The sequence below is a fragment of the Pelecanus crispus genome, chromosome Z, assembly GCF_030463565.1.
Source record: "Pelecanus crispus isolate bPelCri1 chromosome Z, bPelCri1.pri, whole genome shotgun sequence".
Taxonomy (NCBI): Eukaryota; Metazoa; Chordata; class Aves; order Pelecaniformes; family Pelecanidae; genus Pelecanus; species Pelecanus crispus.
The window spans coordinates 21,317,085-21,328,727 of record NC_134676.1 but is presented as its reverse complement, the minus strand read 5'-3'; the positions used below and the strand labels follow the sequence as shown (position 1 = coordinate 21,328,727).

Genomic DNA, 11,643 nt, shown 5'->3' with positions numbered 1-11,643 from the left:
TCCGGTCATTTAAAAAGTATTAGCAAGTGTATAATGAGACAGCTGAAGTAATCTATGCCCTCGCATGACAGCATCTCAGCCTGGAGAACACGAACACCACCTGCCTTTTCTGGCTTGCTGAGACTAGTATTCCCCACCTACCCACAACCCTGGCCTGCTGAGCTAAGCAACGCTGCAGGCGCCCTGAGGACCAGCCTCCTCTGCAGAGACCAAGAGATGCCCCACGACCTCTGCCCAGAGCGCGCTGGGGAGATGGCCCAGCTCAGGAGATGGGATCCTCAGAGTGATGGAGGATGAGCAGCCTCTCCAGCAGCCTACTCTGATCCGTTACCACGCAGTGAAGACACAAGGACTGCCACTAGAAGTTGTCCCCACCATCTTCATAAAACTGGTACAACCCATGCCAAGCCACATGCCACTACCTCATAGCTCTGATATTTAAATCTTCCTGAAACAGCCAGCCTTCTCTGGCTGAGAACTTCCAGATCAGTACAAAAGTCAAGGTTCAGGCTTGGAAGGAGACCAAGTAACCCGGACACCGAAAAGGCATTCTGAAAAGGAGCCTAGATGCTTCTGCAGCTAAGGAGGGCATCCTGGCTGCCCCAACCAGTACCAGATTTGTTAGAGCATGCTGTTTCCCGGCTCCTCCGTTCCCATGAGCTTATGCCAACCACAAATTCACTGGGAAGCTTGCTTGGACTTTTGCAGTAAATACTGGGATGATTTTTCTTTCCCAAGCTGTTTAGCCAGACCGAAAGACTGACAAGCTGTCTCTTGTTTACTTTCTGAAGGCAGTTTGCAGACACCAGCAAGATTAATGTGGGAATGACTGGCTCTGTTTATGCCAGTAACTCGTTAAAAAAAAAATACACAGCACACTTGGTTGGCATTATTTCCTCCAGCTACAATGCAACATGAAATTGTCTCTCTTTGAGAATAAAAGCTGTGAAAGCTGCCACATGCCAGGAAACTTTCACCGAACCACTGAAACCAGGATTGGACAGGGCTTCAGGATACATACCGCCTTTCCTCCTACCCCAAGACAAGGCATAGCTACAGCCACTGGCTCAAGCTGGCCTCCCAACAGCACACCATGCAGGCACATCTGAAATACCTATTAGCACTGTTCCAAAACTGGCTTCACAAAAGATCTGGACAACTGGCTGCACTGAAATACTTTCTAGAAGGAAGCAGATACCAAAGGGACCAACTCCAAGAAAACCAGAACAAGAACTAGTAATTACCATGAACTATGAGGATTATCCAAGGAACAGTTCACAAAAGGGAAGTCATTTTTACAAACTGTGTCCATTGCAAGCACAAGATGTGAAATGGCAAAATATTAAAACTGAGCCACAGTTACAGACAACTGTGCAAACCAGCACATTAAATGACATGTCCAGAATTTAGGTTTTTATTTTATGAACTACTGTATAGACAGCTGACCACCAATAAGCAGTAATATCAACAGTCGACAGCTGAGAACCTAATGATGTAAATGGTTAAACCTTCACCTCTGCCTCAAATGTGGAGTATTTTCAGGCAAATACAAGCCTTCAGCTAGCTTTCTAAATGGTAAAGCTACAGCCCTCCATTATGTAAAAATGCTCACAAAGCTTGAAGTACACACACCGGAAGTACTTTAATGACACGGATTTCTTCAGTCTTGAATCTATTAATTCAGCTGACAACAGTGTAGTAATTAGAAAAAAGTTCTTCTCCTTGCTTGATGTCTCTGAGAGTGACAAGCACCACACACCTCGGGTGGCTGTAAAAAAAGGAAAAGCAAAACACGTGGAAGTGAACAGTTATACTTCCCTTTGAATTTTTTTAACTCTTCATGGCAAGGAGCTAAAACAATGGCTCAGTCTAGATGCCTTTTGGGAGTAATATGCATAATGCAGGCCAGGGAGCCTGGAAAAACAACACTGAAATACAGAGAGCAAATACAAGCAAAACCAATATAATTACCAAAAAAGCACAGCCTACATGGGTATGCAAATAATGTTTCCACTCACACAATTATTCAGAAATGGAAAGAACTAGTCAAGATGGAGAAAAAGACACTTATGCAGACAGGAGGAGAGCTACAACAAAGTTCATGGAGCAGAAATCATTCCTCTAGACATGCCCACCCACAGGTGCCAGCTGGCTAAACCCACTCCCAGCCAAAAACCATCCAGGAAGGCAGCTCTGAACTGCATCAGAGACCTCCTGTAATCTACGATGATGGGTGAATTCTCCATAAACCCCACGCTGAAATTAGTGGCTGGCAAACAGTTATCTTACAGAGACATTTAGGAACCCATCCCCCTAAACTTCCTTTAGGTAAATGACCATGCCCTAAAGCTGAAGTTATCTATTGTAGGAAGGAGAGCACGTTCTTCTGATGCTGATGAACGGGAAAGTGAAGAACAGAATCAACCCAAACAGTCCCCACTACTAAGAAATTTAGTGAGGCCATTTCGAAACAAATCAAAAAACAACAACAAAAAAGTAAACAAGTACAAAGAACTCTTTTACAAGACCGAAAAATGATTTAGAAACCAGATTACCCTATGTTGTCAGCACTGTAAATATAAGTATCAAAACAAGCAGCTAGAAGCAGATGGGATCTTTTGTCTGGTGGCTGTACACTGGGAGAACAACTCAAAGACCACATTTTCTTGGACAGATTCCAAGGAAGAGAGCAAAATTCCCCCTTCCTGAAATGGTCCTATAGCTTAGCTCTGCTCACTGCGCTTTCATACTTCAAGTACAGCCTCGAGGCTTCCTGAAAGTTCAGTCTTACTGCTTCTTTTAATAGCATTTATTTATTTATCTGCAGATCACAAGTGCATCTTTAACCTTGCCTCAACAAAGTCTAAGTTTAATCAGAAAAGCTGTTTTTCCAATATGCACCGTAATTTTCTCCAACCAAATTTCAGAGTTTTAAAATAGCTCCAGAATTACATCAAAAGTCTAGATAATCTGCTCTAAAATCCTTATACATCCTCTAGACGAAGAGGATTATTTGGTTCCTGAAGGTAGCAACTGGACCGGAAGCACAATTTCTTTGGTGTGTTAAATTCAGCACCAACATTACAACTTTGTCACAGCTTCAAAGTTATTCTTGACTACATCCTAGTACAGGACACTCACTTCCAGACATATCGTCTGTCCTTGTCCATATTGCTCCTTGTACATACTCATCTAATTGTCACTTTTCCCATATTTCCAAACAAAAATCTGAGAAAGGTTTCTAAGTGTTTTAATCTCTAAGATAGTGGACTTGCAGGTCATAATAGGGATGTTGTAATTGTGTAGTGTAACTAAAAGTCACCTGCCTTTATACTGCATAGTATTTCACTTGTCTCAATACAAATTAATTTTAGCTTTCTTCTTGCAAATTCATCTGCTTATCCCTCACAAAAGCAGAAGACATGGAGAACAGGAGAGTAAGAAGCCTAAATCTCAACTACCTCAGAAGGGCTTTGATTGATTAAGGTTGCTAACTATGTTTGAAATACAGTACTGAGGTTTTTCAGTATGTAATACAAGCAAAATATAACTAGTGCTTTATGGTATTCAGAAGAATCACACGCTAGTGTAACCAATGCTTGTAAAACTGTGTCTTCAACTATGCTGACCTCATTTGCAAAGATGTGGAGAAAAGAATCAAAACAAATACTCTTGTAAATCACTTCAAATTAGTCTATTCGAAGAGCTAACTATTCCGTACAGGTGTGCACTTTTGTGTAACTCATTTTCATAGGGAATAATAATATTCTTCAACCATGTTTGTCTTTTTTATACATACAGTATGCTTTGTATCATACAAATCTATGAGTTCTTTGATTTGCTGCTAACCTCTCTATGTCATGGCTGTAGACGATGTTTGGAAGATACTGTTTCAGTTCTACTGGAAAACATCCCGGCACATCAAACTCCTGATAACATACGTTGGCTGCTTTTTCTAGAAAGAAGAGGGGAAAAAAAAAAGTCTCTGTGATACTCAGAAAATCTTCGATAGGGTTTAGAGAAGTGTAAAAATATCAAATGTACTGCTCCAAAAGTACCAGATGCTTCATCAAGCCTGAAAACCATGCCTCTGCTGGGAGCTACTACACTCCTCTGAAGACCTATTTTGAATTTACACAAGAGATACACAACCAACTATAGGAGCTTTAATTCATCCTTATTGCATTAAACAGGATGACCTGATGAAAAGCTGGACATGAGCCAACAATTGTGCGCTCACAGCCCAGAAAGCCAACCATATCCTGGGCTGTGTCAAAAGCAGCGTGGCCAGCAGGTCAAGGGAGGTGATTCTGCCCCTCTACTCTGCTCTGGTGAGACCTTATCTGTAGCACTGCGTCCAGCTCTGGGGCCCTCAGCACAAGAAGGACATGGACCTGTTGGAGTGGGTCCAGAGGAGGGCCACAAAAACGATCCGAGGGCTGGAGCACCTCTCCTATGAGGCCAGGCTGAGAAAGTTGGTGGTGTTCAGCCTGGAGAAGAGAAGGCTCCAGGGAGACCCTATTGAGGCCTTTCAGTACTTAAACAGGGCTTACAAGAAAGATGGGGACAGACTTTTTAGCAAGAGACTGTTGTGAGAAGACAAGGGGTAATGGTTTTCAACTAAAGGAGGGCATATTTAAACTAGGTATAAGGAAGAAGTTATTTACAGTAAGGGCGGTGAAACACTGGACCAGGTTGCCCAGAGAGGTGGTAGATACCTCATCCCTGCAAACATTCAAGGTCAGGTGGGATGGGGCTCTGAGCAACCCGATCTAGTTGAAGATGTCCCTGCTCACTGCAGAGGGGTTGGACTGGATGACCTTTAAAGGTCCCTTCCAACCCAAACTATTCTGTGATTCTATGATTATCAACATGTATACGAAGGGGCACAACTTCCACAGTGCCAGGGGTAGCTTACAGCATTGTTAAATTGTTAATATACATTTGCTTTTACCATTAAAAGAAGCCTTGAAAAAACAATTTACTGGTGGCAAAACATGTCATAAATACAGCCACGGAGAAAATCACCATCTGTCCAGCAGGAAGAAGGGGATTTTCTTTACATGGACATGGGACCTAGAAGAGAGAGTTTCATGGGACAGCCCTTTGTCTCCGTGCCAGTCAATACCTGGTTCGCCACTCCAGCAACCTTTCTGGATGCTACTTGGAAGCAGGCATCTTTATTGTAATGCAAGCTCTGAAAGCCACTTAGAAGCTAGGTATGGTAGCAATTCAACTTTCTGTATCTCACAACCATTCCCGTGAGTTATTTAGCCTTAAGACCAACACATACTGTGTGGGACAGAACAAATAAACAGTTCCCCTCTTCACGTCCAATAGCTAGATCATGTCAACAGTTTCCTAGATTTCACACATAAACATAAGGAAGTCTAAAAGTAGTAGTATAGTTCAAACTGAGACATGATAGAACCTTACTGTACATGTCACTGTCCATATGGTTTTCTCATGAAGCCTGCTGAAACCATACTGGGGAATGTGATCTGCAACTCTGTGTACTGCCTCAGCCCAGCAGTCTTTTGCCAGATACCCTTTTTCCCCACCACCTCACAGTTTGGGTTGTGTGCCTTTCATTCGACATACCAGGAGGGAGACTGGGGGATCTGGGAGAGTCAGCGAGAAAAGCACGAGGATATTTGAAGTGTTGCTGTGCTGAAGGATTCTAACACCCAGCTGTCACAAAAGGCCTCAGAAACTCTTTATTCCTTAGGTGTTTATCTTGGTTTTAACAGCACTATTGTACCCCAAGATCAGTAACTGATTCTGTGTCACCTCCAAAGTAATTTATATCCATAATCACAAACTCAACCCGGAAAATTTACCCAGCAACTTACCATGTGAGCAGTTGTTGACATACTGTCCCACTGCCAGTGGGTTTTGCAGGGCAGCTGTGAGCCAGCTCTCATCACTCATTTGAAATGGGCCAAGTTGATCTCTCCTGCTGCAAGACCTGAAGTGACCGAGAGTGTTAATTTGAATCACTACTCCTTAACAGGTTACCTGTACTTCCTCCTGTAGAAATGGCCACAGTCGGTGGGTAAAGTTACAGCTGTCCAACCCACCTGGGAGACAGGACAACACTGGGCAGGGGGGAAGGGTGCAGACCAACACCTGGATGATACTTCAAAAAATACATTTAACCCTCCCACTAGCGTGTGGTGTCTTTCAGACTCTGGTGGAAGAACCTGCACAAAACCACCACATACAATTCCAGAAATCAACATCAAATGTTACCACTACAGAACGGTATCCACACATCTCATCCACCTCTAAAGATGTGAAGGCTCACTACAATATCAACTTCAAACTCATTCCCAGAGTTAAAATCTGGTACTAGCGGGTATTAGTATTCACCTTAGGTATTATTTTGGATCATTTTGCTTGTTACTGATTTTATTTTCTTTTTATGTCATATTTAAACACAAATTCCTACAAATTCTATTTTATGGTAAGCTACAACAGTCCAGGTTAGCTGCATCAGGGGAAGTTCAGGTTGGACATTAGGAAAAGGTTCTTCACCTAGAGGGTGACCTGTCACTGGAACAGGCCTCCCAGGGAAGTGGTCACGGCACCAAGCCTGTCAAGAGTTCAAGGAGCATCTGGATGAGGCTTTTAGTCATACGCTTTATTTTTAGGTAGTTCTGCAAGGACTGGAGAGTTGGACTCAATCCTTATGTGTCCCTTCCAAAGTGAAACAATAATAATTATAGTAGTAACAAAATGATTATTAGGGTTACTGCTCTCTTCTTGAAGCACTGCTCATCTGTAGACAAGAGCCGGAGTTACAAGATTCACCCTCTTGGTATTAGCAAGTCCATATAGAACCACTTTTTTTTTTTTTATCCACTAAGCAAATTTGAATAACAGCTCAAAAGCATTTAAAAGAACTTTATGCTACATCCTGCTCCTATTCAAACTATTTTCTTTACAGGAAACAGTCTCTGTACATCAAAACACATCTCACTGGCATTACAGATGAAGACACAAGTACATAACAGATCACATCCAGCAGCTCTTACCCTTGTGTTATTTGCATTATGAGATACGCATAGGTAGATGATACTCAAACATAACTTGGTGTAGGGTAAAACAGGGAACTGAGACTATTATTACCACTGTTTTAAATCAGTTGAGTGCCAATCCCTGCTTCTTTTGACTGCTTACCTGTACACTGATCTTGACAGTCCCTTATCGTTCCCATCAATAAGGACACCATCTATGCACCTAAAAATAAAGGGATTGCCAAGGGACTGGAAAAAGATGGGCTCATGCTTTCTGTATACTGTACCTGTTGCAAGACAGACATGATTATTTCAGAAGAGAATCAGTTAACTGTCAGAATGGGCTTACAGTATCATCCAGTCCCCTCCACACAGAAACTCAAAGTTGAGACAAAGGGCGTAGGAGAGAACTCCTCTCTCAGTTAATGACATTAACACTTGTAAACCTACAAGCTTTTAGACACATCTTTGTGGGGTGCAAAAAAATAAAATCTACATGAGCTGACAGAAGAGAGAAGCCATTGGAGAAAATCATTAACGAGAAGGCCCGCATCCAGTATCCATGTGAGAGGTAGATAAAGCATCACAGCCAACTGGCCTGCTTCAGAGAAGACGACATCAACTGACATTTGTTCAGGAAAGCGCAGCTGAAGATATTAGGCTGGTTTGTTACCATTGTGTCAGGACTCTTTGAAAAGCATAAAGAACCTGAAACACGCCCCCTCCATCACCCTGATCAGACATTTTGTTTGATACAGGAGAGGGAAAATGCCAAACGAAGAATCAACATATCATTTCAGCAGACCGTTTCCCAAATCTGTGGACAGGATTTAACCTGCCCTGGGTTCCAAGCATCGAAAAGTCAGCAGACTGGCTCGCACTTTTTCATGACATTGCAAGTCCCACATCCCTCACATCCACCACATCTTCAGCAACTCCCTGCAGAAATCCTTCACTGCAATCTCATCAGGAGCTAGGTGAAGGCCCCACCAGCAGGCTGCACTCACTGCCAAACAACAGGCACAGACCTGCACAGAGTGCCTTCCCCAGCCAGCAGCCCTGCAGTTTCCTTCATATCCCTGAAAATGGAAAGCATTTCAGCAGTTCATCCTCTTGTTCTGCTAGATGCGCTGCTAAAAGAGACTCTTAACAAGCCCACACCCACATTTAGTATGCATCTAAAATTTGAAGTGAGCTGCAAGGTCACAGGCTCATTCCCCATGATTGTCATTTGACAATTAGCCAGTTTACCAGTCAATGGTAATGGCCAGACACTCCTGCTTTAGCATGGCAAAACGTGCTCCACTGCCCAATGCTTGGCCTGGTCCCGATCCTGCAATGCTGGCACAAGCTAGACATCACATGCAGGGGAGGTTTCTGTTGACAGATGAAACAAAAACAAATCCAAAGCATTTCAGCAGAGCTGTCCTAGATTGGCCATACTAACAGAATTACAAATCTTTTTAAGAAATATAAGCAAATACGGTTCCAGGAAATGAGGAGGAACAGAGAAGTGCTGATTTTCCAAACATGCTTTATGAAAGAGAGTTCCGCTAAATAAAGGTTTTATTTTCATTCTCCAATTTGTATTTTTGCACTTGAAAAAGTTCATAGTCTTGTCTGCTGATCTGTGTGGAGATCTCAAAATCTCATTTTTCAGACCCTCATCCAAAACAGAAGCCCCAAAGTATTGTTCATCTACTTGAAATTGCTCCTATGCATTAATGGTTGGACTGGATGATCTTAAAGCTCTTTTCCAACCTAAATGATTCTATGATTTGAGTTTAAAGAAACTGGAACTGCTCTAGCAGCTGAAAAATCAGACTCTGAGTACTGAAAGTTTTTTTTATAAACAGAATTACCCCCAATATTGTTTTGCTTATTTCCAAAAGAACAGCAGTCAGTCTATACAGAAATAGTCTCATTCACAGTAACTTGTGATTTTGTTAAGGAACAACAAAAATAAAACCCGCAAAGTAAAAATTAGTGTAGAACTTTGGCATTCTGTAATTAGATGGTTAGAAATCACATCTCACTTAATCAGAAAAAAGAACATTCCATTACCAGGATACATAGATACAACCGTCCCTTTTGGTACAAAACCTTTGGTAACAAAGACTCCAGTTCCAGCAGACACCAGTGAACTTCGGTCTCGAGTGATACTGAACCCCAGTGTATTAAACAGAACTTCCTCTGGGCTAAACACATGCTGACTCTGATGGTTACATGAATTTATGTTTGATTGCTTCTGCTCAGCAGTCAGTAATTCCAGATATTTACATTTTATTTCTGGAAGTAAGGCCAAAATATGTGCTTGTCTACTGAAGTCATTTATGAACAGAGCTTTAAATATTTTCAGTAGTGTTTCAAAGACATCTTCATCCGAGATAATTTTGTCTTGAGAGCTTTCAGGAACATATCGGAGGGTCCTGTAAGGAAAAAAAAAAAAATGAGGATTACATTTTTTCTAAATAAAATACAGCAGCAACTTACATGCATTGCTGTTTTGAACAAACCCAAACTCTAAATAATATTATTTTATACCCGTCCTACTATAAACCCATCATCTGTGTATTTACAGCAAGGCAAGCAGGTTAAACCCCACTGAGCTCCGAGTGACAAACATACCAAAAATCAAATATATGCGGCTATCCAAGTTTACAAAAAAAATATATATAGTTCATTACACTTTAAATGAGGCGAAGTCAAATTTTATGCTGACTAGAGATAATTTAATTTATGCTTGTAACAATATTGTACTCGTTTAAATTCAAGCACTGCTTTTGTCTTTAAAGAGGGCAGACATCTGACCGAAAAAACCCCCCAAACTTACTTAGTTTTAACGTTAAATACCATTTTAAGTTATCCAAGTATTAGAGCGTAACGCCAGCGAAGTGACGCACAAGGCTGAAGCACTTTCGCAAAGCAGTCACCTCCCAGTGAAAAACCCGAGTTAGCGCCCGCGGCGCCCCCGGCCACTGCCGAGAAGGGGGAGCGGGGTCTCGGCCACGGCAGCTCCTCGTCCCCAGAGGGGAGCTCTCACCCAGCGCCAGCAGCTACTCGAGGCCGAAAAACCCTGCATGAAACCCACCAGGCGGCACCGGCTGCCGCCACCCCACCGCACCGTAGGGCAGAAAAGGCGGCGGGACGGGCCTCCCGCCAAGCAGCCCTGCCGCTGCCCGAAGGCGCCCAAGACCTGCCCCTCCGCCTCACCTGCGCTTGCGGCGGAGGTTGAGGGCTAGCCAGGGCACGAAGCGGTACTTGTAGGCGCCCCACCGCCGCCTCAGAGCTCGCAACATGGCGGCGGGCGCCCTGCGCCCTGCTCCCTCACGACCGCCCTCTCTCCAGCCGCGCCCGCGCAACCGGACCAGCCAATCCCCGCTCCGGACGCGCGGCTGCATTTGCGTACGGAGCTGCCATTGGCTGGCGGGGGGCGAGAGGGATCCGGGGTCCTCGGCCCGCGGCGGTGTGTAATGACGAGCAACATCGCACCCGTGACATCTCAAACGTGACGTGGAGGCATGAACAACGTATACCGTGTCAAGGATCAGGTGCCACCTTAATGCGGTAGGGCCGCACGCCTCGCGCACACGAAGGCGTAATTGAGATCAATGTTAATTTTTTTTTCATAGAATCATAGAATGCTCTGGGTTGGAAGGGACCTTTAGAGGTCATCCAGCCCAACCCCCCTGCAGTGAGCAGGGACAGCTTTAACCAGATCAGGATGCTCAGAGCCCCGTCCAACCTGGCCTGGAATGTTGCCAGGGATGGGGCCTCCACTGCCTCCCTGGGCAACCTGTTGCAGTGCTTCACCACCCTCAGCGTAAAAAATTTCATCCTTATATCCAGTCTAAATGTATTTTTCTTTAGTTTAAATCCATTATTCCTTGTCCTGTCACAACAGGCCTTGCTAAAAAGATTGTCCCCATCTTTCCTGTAGGCCCCCTTTTCTTAAATTAGTTTTAGAAAAGTTAGTTTTTAAAATTACAGTGGATGTAGGGAATGACAAAAAAAAAAAAAAGAAAAAAATGAAAAAAGAAAAAAGTCTTATATTTAAATCAAGTAAAACAAAGTACAAGTCAGCCCTCAGAACTGACCTGAGGGGGCTTCCGCAAGGCCACCATGCCTGAGGCGCCATCTTATCACAGCCTGGGGAAGGATCCCTGGGGGAATATGGCTGGATTGGCCTGTCCTGCACGACCTACGGCTGGGCAGGGAGCACCTTTCACACGGCTGAGGAGAGGAGGCAGCTCGGAAGCAACATGAGGAACTTTTTAATACACACACAGGCTTGTTCATCAATGAAATTGGACTCAAGTGGAGCTGGGACTTCCTGTTCTTCAACAGCTAACGGCGTATGAAGAGCTGGTTAACCATAGGCTAGTATAAAGGCACAGTATATTTGCACCATAAAAGGGAGAACTGCAGGCACTGGAAAAGAAAACTTGTGTCCCATGGGTGCATACTTATATATGTAAATACACACACCTCTATATTTAAAAAATGCATGCCCCTTCTGTATTTTATTAAACAATCCAAAAAGGCAAGACCTGATACCAAAAGGAGATTTAAAAATTATCTAGAGGCAGCAGTTGAACCCCACCTCCTTGACAATTCTGCATCC

General features: G+C 43.5%; 1 protein-coding gene across 1 annotated transcript; it reads right to left on the bottom strand.

Moving 5' to 3' along the window:
- Positions 1–1,680: 1,680 nt before the first annotated feature.
- Positions 1,681–10,318, bottom strand: SETD9 (SET domain containing 9). Its single transcript, XM_075726624.1, has 6 exons — positions 10,233–10,318; positions 9,084–9,448; positions 7,183–7,306; positions 5,853–5,968; positions 3,850–3,955; positions 1,681–1,768 (listed from the first exon to the last, which is right to left on the bottom strand). The coding sequence occupies exons 1-6, from the start codon at positions 10,316–10,318 to the stop codon at positions 1,681–1,683; spliced, it is 885 nt and encodes a 294-aa protein (XP_075582739.1).
- Positions 10,319–11,643: the final 1,325 nt, after the last annotated feature.